Source organism: Dipteris shenzhenensis, chromosome 14 (genome assembly GCF_047967505.1).
Source record: "Dipteris shenzhenensis isolate YYH24624 ecotype China chromosome 14, Dip_SZ_1.0, whole genome shotgun sequence".
Taxonomy (NCBI): Eukaryota; Viridiplantae; Streptophyta; class Polypodiopsida; order Gleicheniales; family Dipteridaceae; genus Dipteris; species Dipteris shenzhenensis.
In genome coordinates, this window is record NC_141609.1 from 215,998 (window position 1) to 232,962 (window position 16,965).

General features: G+C 42.5%; 1 protein-coding gene across 1 annotated transcript; it reads right to left on the reverse strand.

Annotated features, from left to right (window-relative positions):
* Positions 1-367: 367 nt before the first annotated feature.
* Positions 368-16,588, reverse strand: PDS3 (phytoene desaturase 3). The gene is made up of 14 exons (XM_087384646.1): positions 16,332-16,588; positions 10,484-10,616; positions 9,907-9,995; positions 9,057-9,114; positions 8,758-8,913; positions 5,858-6,006; positions 5,387-5,506; positions 4,895-5,108; positions 4,699-4,801; positions 4,177-4,224; positions 3,000-3,045; positions 2,618-2,805; positions 967-1,129; positions 368-785 (listed from the first exon to the last, which is right to left on the reverse strand). Exons 1-14 carry the CDS (start codon positions 16,503-16,505, stop codon positions 726-728), a joined length of 1,701 nt encoding a protein of 566 aa, XP_087240772.1. The 5' UTR covers positions 16,506-16,588; the 3' UTR covers positions 368-725.
* Positions 16,589-16,965: the final 377 nt, after the last annotated feature.

Here is a 16,965-nt window from a genome sequence, read left to right on the forward strand (position 1 = left end):
ACCATTGCAAAGCTAAGATACTTTGATTTCTTACATAAATGGCCCAAGCACAAGAGGAATGTTGTATGATAACTACCACGAACGGTGGTAAGTGCTCTGAAGCGCCAAGTTGAACAAAACAAAATGTATGCACGTTGCACTGCAATGTGAGAGGCAACAACCTTAATAGCATCACCACAATATGGAAGCCGCTTAGAATATCAATTGTGTTTTATGCATTTGGTGGAGTTGCACCTTTCTGGATGATATAAAACAGAAAGAATAATGACCATACCATCATTCCCTCAATATAAACAGAAAGATCCGTGAGCATAACATTATTCTCCATTTCCCTTAACCTGCACACAACCTTCTCCCTATCTGTTGACTCCCAATAAGGGCCAAGGAAAGAAAAGGCAGAATGAATGATTTGAAAAAGACAATGTAAGACAGATTACAGAAATTCTTGGCTGCACATCATAGTAACTGGTACATTACAACACCATCCCATATTCTTATATTCTGTGGATGGCTGCTGCTTTCCTTTCCAAGGACTTCTTCCTTCCTTAAAGGTGTTTGACAGTTTACCTCTTGATCGAAGAGGCTTCAAATTAGAAGAATTACCATGGTTGTTGCATGACATAATCAATGAGTGAGACACAGAACAAATCTATGTTATTCTGAGCCAGGTAACACTGAAGCATTGTGTGGTGGATAGAAGTTAACAGAACCACAATAGTGTTTCGTCACACCAAGGCCATCTCCCGACTAGCCCTTGAGACTGGGTTGGAAGAGTTGTTATAATCCTGTAAAGTTTTCACATTTGTTATACTCTCTCATCAGTCACAAGTCCGAGATAAGCAATTCCCAAAACATGTAGATTCTGGTATTGTTTTATGTCACTTAGCAACTCAAGTACTCATTAACATCCATTCATACTAGCAATAAGAAGTTGAAGAGAAAGTACAATAAAGGAGATGCAATCACCTGAACAATGGCCTGTGCACAGAGCTTTCCTGAGAGTACGGCACCTTCCATTGATGCCAAGTACTTTTGCTTTGTGAAATCGCCAGCCAGGTAAAACCCTTTGATAGGTGACCTTTGGACTGGGCGGCATGGTTCACAATTTGGAACAGTCTTATAAACAGACCTGCGGACATGTCACTTTTTAGAAGAAAGCATATCGAGAGATCCCTACAAGCAAAAAGAAAAACACAAGGAAAAATGTGATCGTTGGCATTCTCTTTGAAACATTCCATTTGTATAATCTGATTGGCAGACACTATTTGGATTCGGTAATGAGATGATCCTTGTGGAACCTGACCTGACTTTCTAATAACCAGGTTTTCTGTGAGGACAATTGGAAAATAAAATTGCTTTATGGGCCCAGATAGAAGCCTTGAGAACTCCCTCTGCCAGCCCATGCCTTGCTCTTTCTTGCTCCTTTTGCAAAAACCCCCCCCTTGTGTCATCCCCCCCGTTTGTGCTCATGACATTGACATAGGGCTGCAAGTGTGAGCGAAAACAAAATCACCACCCCTCCTAACCCCCGTACTCCCCCCCGTCCGTGCATGTCTCCATCCGATGCACTACAAGCCAAGTGTACCCATGTACAATGGGCAATCCCCTCTCTGGGCACATGTCTTTGGGCAATGATTCGAGACGAGCGACTTCTGATAGGCTCTGAAGGGCACCTGGCAATCCCCCTACATAGGGGAATGGGGCCTATGAGACTCAGAGCATCAAGACACTGATTGGAATTATAATGGTACCTTATGGTCAGATCCAGTTAATTTCTTGGAGGCATACACGGGACGAGATATAGTTTTCTGCACAGAGACTCATCAGAGCCCAGAGCTCCCTGTGACTGTGGTTTGTGGGTATATATGGGAGACAACATAGCGAGATGAGACTCAGGAGATAGGTGGAGTTCGTGGACCAGGAGTGGATTTGGGAGAAGGGCCACAAAGAGGCCTCAGAGCCTACAAGCAACTTCTGGAATTTCAAGACGAGGATTCTGCATGTTGTATAGTGTGTCACATTTGGAGGTTAGTGCAGCTCCAGAGTAACCTTATGCAATGAGCTTGAATCTTGTGATATAGACAGCAAAGACCCGGTCTTATGCTTTTGTCAATGACCTCATGGATAGTTGGTCATCGTATGGATTTTGCGAGCATAATACAAAAGGTTAGTTTTCTCCCAAACAGGAAACCCAAATAAGAAACTGCCCATTGATAATGAGATCCTAATTGTAGAACATCAATGCCCCAAAAAAAGGTTTACTCTCATTGCAAATAATTGGTATGATCATTCTATCAAATGCCTCACCAGCGAAGAAAGGAGACATACATGATGAAATCTAAACCGTATAGTACATACTTGAAAAATATAAAGAGAAGCAGTGTTTCATTACGTACCCCTAAACCTGACCTAGATTCATGGAAGACTTCGTTAAAACCAGAAGATTTCAAGAAGGCTGTGCATAATGACCAATAGAATTTATCATGGCCTTGGGGTGTTCATGACAGAAACTGACACTTTTCTACCATCTTTCCAGAGATTTCATGCAGAAAAAAATTACATATTTATGCTGAGTAGGGAGGGTCCTTAAATTTATTATTAATTTATCATTGCTCACCTTGGAGTTTTCACAACATGATACTTCAACACTTTAGCCTTGCTACCATCAGCAGCAATCTCATCTGGAAAGAGCTTGGCAAGTTCATGCATTGTAGCTTCTATAATCTCTTCTTCACTGCAAGATATCCACTTATCTGCAGGTGCAAAGACCAGCTCCAGCATCGATCTATCTGGATCATAGTACTCCTGCAGTGCATTTAAGAAGTGGTAAGAACTTACTGAAGAACCAAATTATTTCTCAAAAGGTATAAGCAACAAAAAACCCCACATAAGAAAGAACATAGTAGTCCTGCAGTGCATTCAATAAGGGGTCAGAACCTACTAAAGAACCAAATTATTTTTAAATGGCATCAGCACAGAAAAAAATAAAATTAGTGTACCTTGCAAGTAGTTGACATGTCTGCATAAACACTGAGTAAAGGACTTCTGCAATCCAGAAAGAAAAACTTTAGATGACTCTCCCCAAGAAAAGATTTGACAGGATCACAACCATTGAGACACTAGTCAGCGAGGATCTACTCTTCTAAGCCCCATCACACCTGAAACTTATTATACTACAAAGTAGCAAACAATCAGTCTCAAAAAATATATGTCAAAAACGAAAAGCAAAATTTCTGGATGATGAGAATAATTATCGTATCAGGTCTAGCTCAACATTCAAGAATGAGACTTAAAGGTTGAACATCCCATTATGGACTCCCAGAGGACAAGGTCTTGAAGTTGTGATCCTGGTAAGGTCACCTTGGATCAAGGATGCCTGCACAATCTGTTCAATCGTCCAGTCACCTTTCATAGGACTTCCAAATTTACGTGAATGACCAGTCCTTTCTGGTCAATTAAGTAGCCACTTTCCGTAAAGGAAAGTTCCCGGCAGTTGGCCAGTTTGTCTCCTGATTGAGGCACACCGACAAAATGGACGCTTCAGAGAAATGAGTCTTTAAAGTTTGATGCCATTTGTCCATCATGATGTCCTTTGATTCACAGAGAGTGTAATGTAGACAATTCTCCACGACAGAAGTACCAGTAAGCTTGCATGGCTCATTGACAAGCTGTGCAGCCAGCTTCATGGTTGTCCCTCGACTTATGACGAACTGGTAACAATTAATGCTTCATCCCCTCTTATGTTCATAGTGTTTCAGAACTCACAACTTAAGACACCTATATCAATGAAAGCTGGATATCTTCCATGCTATCAGAAAATATCCACCTTTAACTAATCATCTACTACGTCCTCAGTAGGGACAACAGGAAGTGAACCGACTAGAAGTTCATGCACCAGGTCAAACCCTAAACTTTGCAGCAGGTGCCAAACTGCACTACCAGTTTTGCTATTGCACCATCGGCAACTTCCGTTAAATTTCATATAAGGATGTTTATTTTGAACAAGCAGAAACAGAAAAGAGTAACAACCAGACATATAAGGATGTTTATTTTGAAAAGAGTAACAACCAGATATTAAAGCAGGAAGAATTGAAAAGCAAAACCGGAGATAAGAATACCACCACGGTTTGTAGATTTGGAGAAACCCAAAGTTATTACCCCGGATCAATCTCTTACCTGCTAAAGAGCAGATGATCATACGTGTTCCTGAGCTTTCTATCAAACCTGACATATCACCAAACCATAACACCAGAAACCCTTAATTCTCAGTTCTATAGTAGAATTGAATGTTAAGGTGTTGGTCAGGAAAGACCCAGAAGTAAATTTGATTAAAGCTTAAAAGCAAGTAGAAAGACTCGATTCAGTACATAATTGTAAAAAGATATACACAGAATAAAACTTCTTGGCGTACATGAAACCGCAGAGAAAAGCGTGCTGTCTGCGCAATCTGCTACTTACGAAGTTTTTAAGTGTACATTTCCCTCATGCGCAACCTAGGTGTTTGAAGAGAACTATAAAAACTTCCAGCTTGAAAAAGAGAATAACAAACAAAACAAAGCCCCTCCTGACAATAGCTGAAGTTGTTTTGCTCAAACGAGAAAAACATAGGAACACATCCTCCAACAAACAAAATGTCGTGATCAGTTATACAAACAATGTCAATACAATTAATTTTTTTCAACAGGGCTGATGATTTACCAGATGTGCACATTGATAACAGGAACCCCCTCGAGCTTCTTCAGCTTTTCAAAATAGGGAATTTCCTTCCATTCTTGAGGTAACAGCAGCTTTAGTATATCCACTGCATCATCCACATTTTTCTGCAGTTAAGAGGCAGGAAAAAATGCATGAGATCTCCACCAAAAATACTGCAGCTCCCCTTTCCTGATTCTACCTGGCGTGGCTGATACATATACATCACCCTCCACTGTCCTCCCATCAACCAATGCAAAGTGCTTCACAGTGCCATCTTCATTTAGTACAATCTTCTGCAATCGGGAGTTGAATTGAAGCTGCCCTCCTAATGCTGAGAAGTATTCTACAATTGGTTGGCATAATCTCTCAGGTGGGTTTCCATCAAGGAAGGCCATTTTTGATCCATGTTTTTCCTGAACATATGCATCAAGCAGTTGCCAAGTCAGCCACAGGAAAAGAGTCCAGCAGAGAGAAAAAGACAGAGGGAGGAGGAGGGGGAAAGAGGGGGTAGAAAGAAAGAAGAGAGAAAGGCATGTTGGTGGTGCTGTGTGGGCAATATTCTCTTGTAAAAACTTTATCTAAACTCCATTGAAAATAGACGAGAGTAGGCTATTGCTTTCCAATTGATTAATAACCTGCCAAGCAGAAAGCATTCACTATCCCCAAAAAAAAGAGGAGTATTCTCAACTACCTGAAGAAAACGGTTCAGAGCTATGAGTACAACTTGCATTGATAGCTCATCTGGATTTATAAAATTCAATGCTTTTGACATGGCAATGAAAACTTCATCATTAACCCGTTCTGGCACCCCCTGATCATCAAAGAATACGAAATTATATTAGATGGTCAACCATTGTTTCTAGCTCTTGCAATACATAGGCATTAGCAGATACAAATTTTCATAAAAGACAAACATAGGAGCAAAGTAGCTGAAGAAAATTATGAAAGATCTATGGAATATACAAGATAGGAAAAGTAGCCAATGGCCATGGCCTTAAGTAACATTTTAATCTTTCCCCTGAAGTGACACCACGTGTCAAAGGCAACCTAGCCAAATAGATTAAGTAAAATTACTGTACTATCAAGTCCAAATCCGAGTTCTTCATACTGCCAAAAGAGAAGCTGATTGTCAGGGCACTTCAAAAAGAGTGTAGGAAGATACCTGCTTAACCATCCATTCCTTGACTGTCAAGCCATCCTGTCCTTCTACGTAAGATTGTCCTCCCAACATAGCAGGCAATAAACCAATAGCAAACTTTACTTTTTCTGGCCAGGTCAGCATCTCGTTGTTTTTCAGGATTGCCCAAATTCCTGAAAAGGTTTTGCAGTTTTAGAAAAACATACATGCATGAAATTGAACTTCCAGAAGAACATATTTGCACCAAAAAGCAATTGCCTCAAAAAGTTTGCAGCTATAACACAGGTTAAATCAAAGGCAGCTTTAGTATTGGACCTATGGTTACAAAACACACAAATGTTCCAAAACTATGGACACAATACAAAAGAAATAGATCCAGAGTCCCACCAATGGTGTGGGCCTCTGATCTAACCACAAGGTCCTTCTCCTATCTGCTGGCTATCTCTAGACTCGAGACCGCGTGCTCCACCTTGAGCTTCTGTAGACTTTCCGTCGAGATCCCTTACACCTTGCTGTCTTTGCACCAGCCTAGGTGGGCAGCACTCTTAGCTAAGTCTGCAGCTCCTGTGTGCTCCCTTTACCTCCAGTGATGAGGCCTAAGGCAAGCTCCCTGCTGCTCCTTTCTCCTGGTACTTGTGCTGCTCCAAGTGATGATGCAATGAGGCAAGTGCCTCTCCTTTTATAGGCCCTAATGGGCTGGCAAAAAATCGACCAGTCAGGCTGCCTATGGCTTACCCAAACAGGCCGACCAGGCCCTGACCTGGTCTGCCTATAAATGCCCCTTTGGGGCCCTCTTTTCTAGGGCTTGCTGGCCCACAATTCCATGCAAGGGCTGAGCCCTTGACCAGCCCTAGATAGGGCCTGGTTGGCTGGCTTTGCCCAGCCCAACCAGCCCTCCATATGGGCTGCCATGTGCTGCTCCATCCCCCGCCATGTCAGCACCTGTTCACCCTGCTTCTGCTGCGCCAACCTATGCACCATCATCAGGGTCTGTTGCAGGCCCTTCGCCTGCCCACTACCCTCGCTATATGGCTCGCCATGCTGACACCATCTGCTGGTGTCTGTTGCAGGTCGCAATCCTGCCCACAGTCCAGCCATGACTCCACGCCTTGTGTCACCCTGAAGCTGTCCTCTGAGTGCCTCGTGCCAGGCCTGATCCAAGACAATGTGTCCCCACCATCTTCCTGCACATGAGCTGCTCTTGATGCAGCCTTTCATCCTTGGGATACCCCACCAACCATGAATGCTCCAGATCTGTCTCAGATCCCGTCCCAGATCCACACATCCAGGTAATCTCTCTTTGGGCACATCCTGCCCTAGGTCTCCCTCCCCCACGCTCTCCTCATTTGGGGGCTTACAGATGGGGAGGTGACCTTTCCAACACAAATCTCATAGTAGATAGGACACCTGAAGATGAAATGCTCCTTTGTCTCAACCTTCTGCATGTCACATAGTGTGCATATGCGTCTCTCCCTAGGTAACCGCTCCGCTCTGCCGCTCTCAATACGAAGTCTGTGTGAAGAGACCCGAAACTGCCCAAGAGAGATCCTCAGCGAGTGACGAAGGTGAATCTGCGTGTATCCTGGTGGATCAATGAAACCCTCCGCTGTGATATGTAAGAAGTGATCTCTGTAGAAGCCCAGCTTCACTAGAAGATCACTCAAGCCCAACCAAGTCCAGAATGTGTGTAGCTGTAGTAGATCCTCATGGATAACCTAGTTGACCTCGTGTGATAGGAGGGGAGAAAAAGGAGCATCCATGCTGTACCGCAAAGGAGGCAGTCTGTCCATTTGGAGCCTGAGTCCTACAAACCATCTGCGGAACTGCAAGTTACCTTCAAGCTATGTACTAACGACACCTCTACAAGTGTTTGTTGGTTGAATCATAAGTCTAGAACTTGCTCTGCTACCATTGTTGGGTCAGAAGCAACATAAGGCCAAAAACATCAAAATGATTAGTAAGTACAATGAAACACACACCAAGTACAAAGGGTTTTGATGAAACCCTTTTAGTTATTAGGGATAATAGACATAACTCAGTACGTAGACTAACAGAACCAAGAGTCCTATTTATGCACTAAATTGGCCAACAAGGCCATACCAGTGTAGTTGGACTTCCAAAATGGACTGTCAAATGCCATCACTTCTAACATAGGCCGTGACCATAGTGGATGGGAAAATGTACACTGGGGTTTTCTTTTTCCAGAGAACGAAAAAACTGACCCCCCTTCCCACTTACATGTGCATGCACAAGGAGACCTTGGACCAGGGCAGTTAAAGCAAATTAATATCAATAGATCTCCACCATTTTGGGGTTCTTGTATACGTTTACACTTTTAGCTTGCAGTACATGTGCAACTTCGGTTGGCTTTCATACCAAATAAGACAACTTAAACAAACATTTCCTTGAAGAAACCTCCATCAAACAAAGCTTGCACATCCAAACACAAGAAAGCATCATCTCTAACTCACAAGCCAACCATAGAGATATGCAAAAGCTCACAGCTGTCCTAAGCTCAGATCACCCTCAATCTTAGGATAAAGGCTAGATCCTTGAACCTTGCACAATAGATTCATGCAGCCCGTACAACAAGTTCCCTGCCACTAAGGGAGACCTCAAAGTAGTTTGCTAGCATATGACGTGCCTTTGTTCATATCAATGGCTTGGCATGCTTCTTACTTGTTGCTATCATTCAGCATTTCTAACATTAGCCCCAAGGCTTTCCAGCAGTCAAGCTCAAAGATCACACCATCTATTTATTTGCAATAGCTTAAAAGAGTACAGCTTAATATAACTTGCCAAGCTAGGTGTTCTGCATTGTGAATTGGGACACCTCTTCAGCTCAGCAAAAAATTGCATGAAAAATGGATACAAACACAGACATGTAAAGAATTGTAGAACAAACTGCATGGTTAGGAATTTACCATTAAGAGGTGCAGGAAGCACATCTGGAAAATCAAAACGACTGAACTCTCCAGGCTTCTCTGGCATTGCGAATATCATACTATGCTCTTTCCATTGAAGCCTATCCTTGATTCCAAGCTCTCCAAAGAGATTTTGCAGATTGGGGTATGCTCCAACTGAACAAAAAATTGAGATATCCTTTAGGATTATAACAAACAAATATTGTACGGATTTTAAAAAGCACAATAAGATGGGGATGAATCATTTTCAACAATTGACTTAACACTAAAAGCAGATGTTATCCTAAACTAGATCTTACAGAAAATGTGTAGTCCGGTCTCATACCAATCTCCATCCTTGTCTTTCCAGGCCGCCACCTGCAAAAAAGCCCATTTAAACCCATGTATAGTATAAAGTTCATGGACATTGTAAATAAAATGAAAAATCTCTATGCTCATGCATCTATCCCCTATCCCCATCACATCCCCTATCCCCATTCTAGTTTCTTGAAACCACCCCCTATGTGTATTTCCTATCCTATCCGTGCCCCATAAGTAATGTATTCCCTATCCATCCCCTTTCGATCTCTATATAAAGCCTCTATCTCTTTCCATCCCCTATCCCCATTCTACTATCTTGCATCTCTTGTCCGCCCCCTCTGTCTATTTCCTATCCCATCCATCCCCCATGAGTCACCTTCCCCTATCTCCATCCCTTACGTCTATCCATCGCCTACCCATCCCTTTTTCTCTGTCCACACATCCTTTTCCCTTGTCTCCACTTATTTCTTTGCATCGCTATTTTCTTCCTCTATTCCATCCATCATCCCAATCTATGGGCTCACAGGCCCAATCAGCAAACTTCATGACACCACACGTATAGTGAAATTCCAATAGACAAGTAAATGACATCATTGACAGTAAGAAGAGAGATTGTCAAGACAAACTCCACATGGCTGTCAACACACAATTTTTAGAAAAGGAGTAACGAAAAACCACATAGAGGGGAGAGAAAAAGATTGTAAGCACACTCATGCAATGGTCCCTAGCAAGTCTTTGAGACAATTTCATCTTCTGCTTTCCCAAAGAACACTTCCTATCATACCTGGGCCCAACCTGTATTTTGCACTATGGCTAAGGGTAGAGAGTAAGGACAGTTTGATATGGTACCTTGCCACCCAAAACATCCCGTGCTTCCAGTAATATAGGAATGTGCCCTGCATCAGCTACATATTTAGCTGTAGAAAGACCAGCCAGCCCTGAAAGCAACATGTTTCAATCAAGAAGGTCAGATACGTCGAAAACATTTATCAAGACTTTAACCTTGTAAAAAAAAGGGACAATAACCAACAGCTACTCGAATCACACTTTGACCATTTGTCCCTCATGATCCCCTCTCTTCGTTGCACATCAACAAACTTACACGTAGATTAAGCATCACACTGACAGCATCGCACAGTGGCTGACACCCCAGCCAGGATGGGGCACTTTTTATTTTATTTTTAAACAAAACAAACTTCTGCATCTGCTTCAGGAAGAGTTTGCAGTTGTTATACCCTCAAGGTCTCTACTCATTGTGATACATTCAAGGTCTGCTTTGTACACTTGTTGTATATTCTACAATGTTAATACAAAGCCTATTTTTTTCTCACCCAAGAAAAGAAGAATATGCACCACCCCATATATAGCAGCATGATAGTACGAGATAATGAGGAAACAGGGAGACATCCTTTTACAATATAGCTACCTGAACCAGCTATTACAATTTGCAAGGGTTTGTTCGGCCTCGGTGCACTTTTGAAATATGCAGATAAGGCAGCTGCCTCCAGAAAGCTGGAAGTTCCATCAATATTTGGCCTTGGATAATCCCTGCAAACAACCTGTACAACTAATTACCAACTGCAGCTTTTGAAATTGCAGAGGAACTTTTATAAAGTGCTTTGACATGCTACACTACAATGTAAAACCAATCTCTAATTGCAAAGTAAGGATTATGAGTGTGAGCTGAACTCAGAAGACCTGCAATGAAAGAATTTTCAGCTTGTAATGGGAAAGCCCTTACACCTTCCACAAACAACATGCCCAAACTCACCATTAAACAGAAAAGTTTGATTTTTGACCGTGCGACAGTCTTGGAATGAATCATAGCATCCATAGTAGGGTCCAGCTAATAGGGAAGAACACATCCATAAAGATCCACACAATTGGTGTACATCATTACAAAAAAATATGCTCTCACGTGTGCGTGTGTGAGAGCGCACGCATGAGAGAAGACATGCACACAAACATGGTATACATAATGTAACAGAGAAGGATACTCAAAATTGCTTAACATTGACTTTACTAAAACTACAACTTGTTCAAATACAACATCAATTCATATCAGACTTGCCAACACCAGAGCTCTAAAGGAAACTGCTTAGCAAAACTAGCAAGTAGGGCAAAGGCTAGAGATGAATGCTTTTTCTAAAAAGCCGTCAAATAAAAATGCTCAAGTTTCTGCCGATAAGATAAATAAATTTGGGAACAAGACCCCACTATAAAGCTTATGATAGTCACCCACAAGACTACCAACCCTTGAAACCATCATCCATAAACCCCAACTAGCTACTATGATCTGGCCACCCAGCCCACGTGGCTGGGCCCTCTTGCTGCTCACATGGCAGGCTGTAGCCTTGACCATATAGCAGTCACCAGTGCTGGCTAGATGGCAGCCTATCATGTTGCCCATGCGGCAGCCCACATAGCCACTAGATCTGCCCAGGTGGCAGTCTGCCCCCATGGCACCTTTCTCAAGTTCTAATCCCCCTGTACTCCTCATTTTGTAGTTCAACATCGGGCAGTGACCTATCTAACAAAAACACAACCTCTCAATGGCCCATTGTGGGCCTACTCCCAACCACTCAAAAGAACGTTCCATCAGCTCCCACAAAAGAGCTCTCTAGAAAAAGTTCAAAAGTTGAAACAACAAGTGATTCATTGCCTGGTGAACATCTACCAACAACTGCGCATGCTCCTCAGTCCATGTCCCTCTGTCGAGCTGTTGGAATCACTCGTTCGCATGTCTAGCAATCCCCTCGACAATTAATCCCTCATGAGAGAGAATAAATGGTGCGGGTCTGAGCGTGTGAGCCACTGCCTAGCCACAAGCTCACATAGAGAGTCTAACGAAACATGAGAAGAATCAAGACTGGCAATCGATGTTGGCCTGTATCATGTTGAAGCTGGTAGTCATGAGCCCAAAAGAAAGGGTAGTGCTAATCTGTAATCACATAATATACCTTTGTAAGACTAGAATATATCCAATCATACAAACTTAGATTTTTGTTGTTCTAAAGTCCAAAATTCAACAAAGATTTTTAGCTGTTGGGGCTCCTGCACCCGTGTAAGATAATTCAATAAAGTTGAACAGATGATCACCACTTGGACGAAAATTCAAAGAAGGTCCGCTAAGGTGATAGAAAAATATACCTTTGTAAGACTATAATATATCCAATCGTACAAATTTAGATTTCTGTTGTTCAAAAGTCCAAAATTCTACAAAGATTTTTAGCTGTTGGGGCTTCTGTACCCGCATAAGATAAATCGGTATAGTTGAACAGCTAATCACCACTTGGACGAAAATTCAAAGAGCTTGCATGTCCGCTAAGGTGATAGAAAAATATACCTTTGTAACCACATAATAAGCTAAACATCTAAAATGACAAGCTTCTTCGACTAAACCTCCTTCATGTGAGAATGTGGTGCTCCTAGGAATCATAGGTCTCATTTATCTGCCAATATCAGTAAAGTGCCAATGAGAGGAGACACAGATTGCCATGCGTGAGACATGAGCTATGGATACTCACATGTTGTGGGCATTAGATTTGCCCTTCATATGCAAGCCACAAGGATTGGTTCTCTTCGTGACTCTCTAAGATGAACTAGAATGGTGGCATCGCATCTACCAAGAAGCTCAGGGCCTCAAGTCATGCCATCACCTGTGAGTATGAACAAGTAGATTCCCCCCAAAGGGCCAAGTACCATGTGAAGACTCATGTGCAAGCCACAAAAGCCAAGCTCACTCTTCTTCAAGGAGCCATCAATCACTAGTATCGCATGATAATTTGATTTCGCATGAGATCACATCAAAGCTCAACAAACATGTGGATTTAGTGTTTAAGGAGGAGAAACCTAGGCTTGTGCTTCATGTGTGGATAGGGTCGGGTCTCAAAATCTCTAACATGGATCTCTGTGTGCTGTCTACCGACCCTATAATGTGTAGCGATCAAAATTAACAAGACTACTAATCATCCCTGTTCTCCATGGTGCATGAACCATCCTAAAGAATCAGGACTCTTGCCAGAAAAGCTACTACTATACCCTAATCCCTAGGAAAGTTTGCCCTGAACTATATCAATTGGACACACAATGCATGGGAATGATGGATCTGTAGATAGCTTGGTCGTATAATGTTTCCCTCAGAGGTGCTCTAAGGAAAAACTACATTTCTCTCATAATATTGACATCAAAATTATCTCAGCAAAGCAGAAACTATACTTCTCCCATAATGTACGACTCCCAATCAAATCGAGCTACCTCTATATCTGCATTGTAATGGTTTGTATGCCATTTGTGCAACCAAGTGACTACTTCTCCTGATAAGGGAATGGCAATTACTTCTCGTGGCTTTCAAGCATACAACAAGCAAATTGCTCTCGAATTGATTGTGTCAAGACATATGCACTAAAGTATTAGTCCTTCATAACTTTCAAAGGTGAGCTTCCCTAGAAACGAATGCTTGGCCAGCGCTTGAACGGGTCTCACAGTCTCATTTTACTTTGATTTGAATCAAAGCTGCCCATTTTCTATCAGCACCGACTCATTATTCTTTAACAGGGTCCAATTCTTTGGCCTCTTGCATGGCAGTCCCATTCTTCTTCAACCTCTTGGGCACGGCACGGCCTTGTTCCTCTTTATGCTTGTGTTGCACAGTCCCTCTCTTCTTTGGACTCCGATCCCGATGCTCATCACCAGCATGAGAATCTTGGAGATGTAAGACCCATGTGACAGGTCTCTAATTGTTGAGCTTGCATCTATATCATGGCCAAGGGAGATGGTAATAGATGCTTCTAGAGCACATCCACCTATGGGTGCGGACACCCTCATCATCCCGACTCAATTCTCTAGCTTTTTTATACTCATAATGTACTTGCCAAAGCATGTTACACTATCTTGATCCCATTGGATCTTTGGTAGAAGACACCTAATGTGTCCTGCTCCCTGTAGTACTCCTCACAATACTAAGAAAAGAAAACTTTTGGTGGTCTTATACTAACGTAACATGCATGTGGACAACATTTCTCTCACTAGCCTTTTTGTGCTATCTACTAAGTGTGGAAGCACGAGTGCTAACTGGAATAAGAGAGAGAAAATAAATGTTCATGCTGAAGACGAAGGTGATTTGGTGAGTGGTCATCTAATCAAAGTCTGAGTGTTAAAAGATCAACTGGCTGCCAGTGGACAGCAATCACTTGGCCACTAACAATCAGTACATTGCCCAAGAGCTTAAATGGGTTAGATACAGCCTTGACAGGTGGAGATGGATCAAAGCCATTGTTTTTCAAGGAACTTGGTCCTTCGTTGATATAGCAGGAAGCAAGCCCAATAAGAAGACTCTTCTGACGGAGACAGTGAGAAGAAGAAATTACTGTAATATGCCTGGACATTTCACAAGAGATTGTCGAAAGAAGAGGCTGACCAAAAGGAGGAGGAGGACAGGCCCGAGACTAGTGGACATCCCCAACTAGGCGCTGCAGATTTTAGAGTATGCTGCCCAGATTGGGTACATAATTCTACAAACCTCCCGCCAGCACACATACTATGTCATTGGGCCTCTGATTGCTCAAGATCTTTCACACGCCCAAGATCGTTCACAAGAAGTTCCAGACACTCACTTGCATCACTCCACCTGTCAATAGTTAAAGAAAGGAAGATCTCCCTTCTGCTCCAAAGAAGGGGCATATCTTCTTTTCCCTCAGGTGTAAAGATTCCAAAGCACTGCTTATGGACCTCTACGCAGTCCAAGAGTCCTCAAGAGAGGGATTTGCAGAGTATTACCAACCGCTCCTAGTACTAACACAAACATTGAACAGGACCACTCTTAGCTCTCCACCTTCTTTATAGGAGATATTCTCAAGTATCACATTTTAAACGTTGTACTGTGCACGATGTAGTGAGGTCATTGGTGATAAAAAAGAGGATTGGGAGATACTCATCAAAATGTAGACCCTTCATATTAATGAAGTGTGTTGAGAAGTTTCCTGTGGGATTATGATATTTTCATTTTCTGAAGGAGTATGGAATGGGATGCATTTATTTGCCCCTCAGTCACTTTATTGGAGCTTCCTCAAGCAAGTAATTTTGTTGGCCTTCTTCTCTTGACTTTTTTCTTGATTTTTGGGCGTCACCTATTGCTCCCCAAGTGGCAATCTTCCTGAAATGTACAATACTGTGTCTTTCTTGACACACAATAAAAGATACCAAACTAGAAGTACAAAAATATATTGCCTTGATTAAATGCCAAAGCTCATCGTTTTGCAGTGAAACAGAGGGTGTCATCTTTTATCTTTAATCGTTACCCGCAAAAATTAAAACCAGTAAATCTATCCTGCTTAGCAAAGACTAGCTCGTACAGCATTCTGCTGACTTCATCCACATAGAATGGTGGATGCAAACCATTATACAAATCTATGCTGTCACACATGCATATGCATAATCACTTCCTCAAAGAGTATGTTATGCAAAGGCCAATGAACATGCGTTAGGCAAAGGCCTTGGTATTCAGTTTCTTGAAAAGATCCGAGATGAAAAGTAGACTAATCATGATAAAGGCTAGAATTATGACCACATTAGCTGGCCATTATGGACGGGATTTTTCCACGCAAAGTCTGCAAGGTACTCTAGCATAACATATATCTAGACATACATTACATGTCGAAGCTCACCCTGTAAAAGGAAAATTAGAAGTGCCAGTCTTGACCTCATTGTGTAATCACCCATACGAGTGACGACTATCAGCTCCATCACAATTATATTGCTATTGACTATATGGCATCTTAACAGACTTCATGAAGGCCGAATGATGGGTGCATGAGGTAGTAATTCAGTTCACAATGAGATACGCTTCACATCGTAAAGGCATCATACCTCATAAACTGTATCTTTATGCAACTGGTAGACGTGTATACGCCACAAATACAGTCTCATAATGGACGATTAACCCAAGTTAATAGACAGCACGAAACAAAACAACAGAGAGGTACAATTTCAATGGAAGTTAAAGAGTTCCAATTGAAAATGACAGAGGAATAGGCAAGCTTCTAATTAAATAGTGCCAAAGTGTGCAGCGTTCCCACTAAGCAGAGGAGGGCATAGCCCTTGCAGACTAAAGTTATTGCCATAAAAGCTAGCCTTGGCTCTGAGGGCCGTAAAAGGAAAATTGTGATATGTAATTCTAAATTGACGCTCAGAAAGAACCGAATGATCGCGGGACAAGATCAAGCGAACTGGGGAGTAGCAATAACGAAGACGAAGAAGAAGAAATGCCGTCGCACCTGCACAGGCCCGCAAGGCTGAAGCCGAAGAGCAAGTGCGGTGGAGGCTTGAGAAGGAGCGAGGGAAGGAGAGGGAGCGAGGAAACGAGAAGCCTGAGAAGCAAGGCTGGAGAAGCGTCCGGGTGTGGGAGGGGAGATGGCAGAAGGGGCGAGGCAATGGCAATGGCAATGCATGGTGGGCAGCCTGTGGGAACACAGAGGAGTGAGAGAGCTTGCTTGTGGGTTGTTTGTTTGTTTGTGGTGGTGGTGGTGGTGGTGGTGGTGGTAGTGTTTTTTGTTGTTAGTTTGAGGTGGGGGTGGCATCTTGGGCAATGGCATCCACTTCGCATACATCCAAGCCACTTCCCCATGATGCTCCTTGCTCGATGCTCCTCTTCCCCACCCCTTCTCTTTTACATGATGCTATCAGTATCATAATTGCAATAAATGTCACGTGCATCCCGTATGCCAATCCTACATGCTGATTCAACTACAATCACGCGCTTGCGGATCAGCAATCGCCATCCCCGATAATAAAAAATTGTGCCTCATTTCACAAGCATCCACCCATCGTGTGAAAAAAAGAGCTGGCATGTGAGTCACACCAGAGCAGGAAAGGAAAGTCCAGTTGCCTCAATATGCTGCCAAGACAGTG

Excerpts from the sequence above, each read along its gene's own strand:
- PDS3 (XM_087384646.1), bottom strand. The coding sequence starts at position 16,505 with ATGCATTGCCATTGCCATTGCCTCGCCCCTTCTGCCATCTCCCCTCCC. Across the intron at positions 9,996-10,483 it reads AATTGTAATAGCTGGTTCAG|GGCTGGCTGGTCTTTCTACA; the intron begins GTAGCTATATTG and ends TGTTGCTTTCAG. Across the intron at positions 5,507-5,857 it reads AGGAATGGATGGTTAAGCAG|GGGGTGCCAGAACGGGTTAA; the intron begins GTATCTTCCTAC and ends TTTGATGATCAG.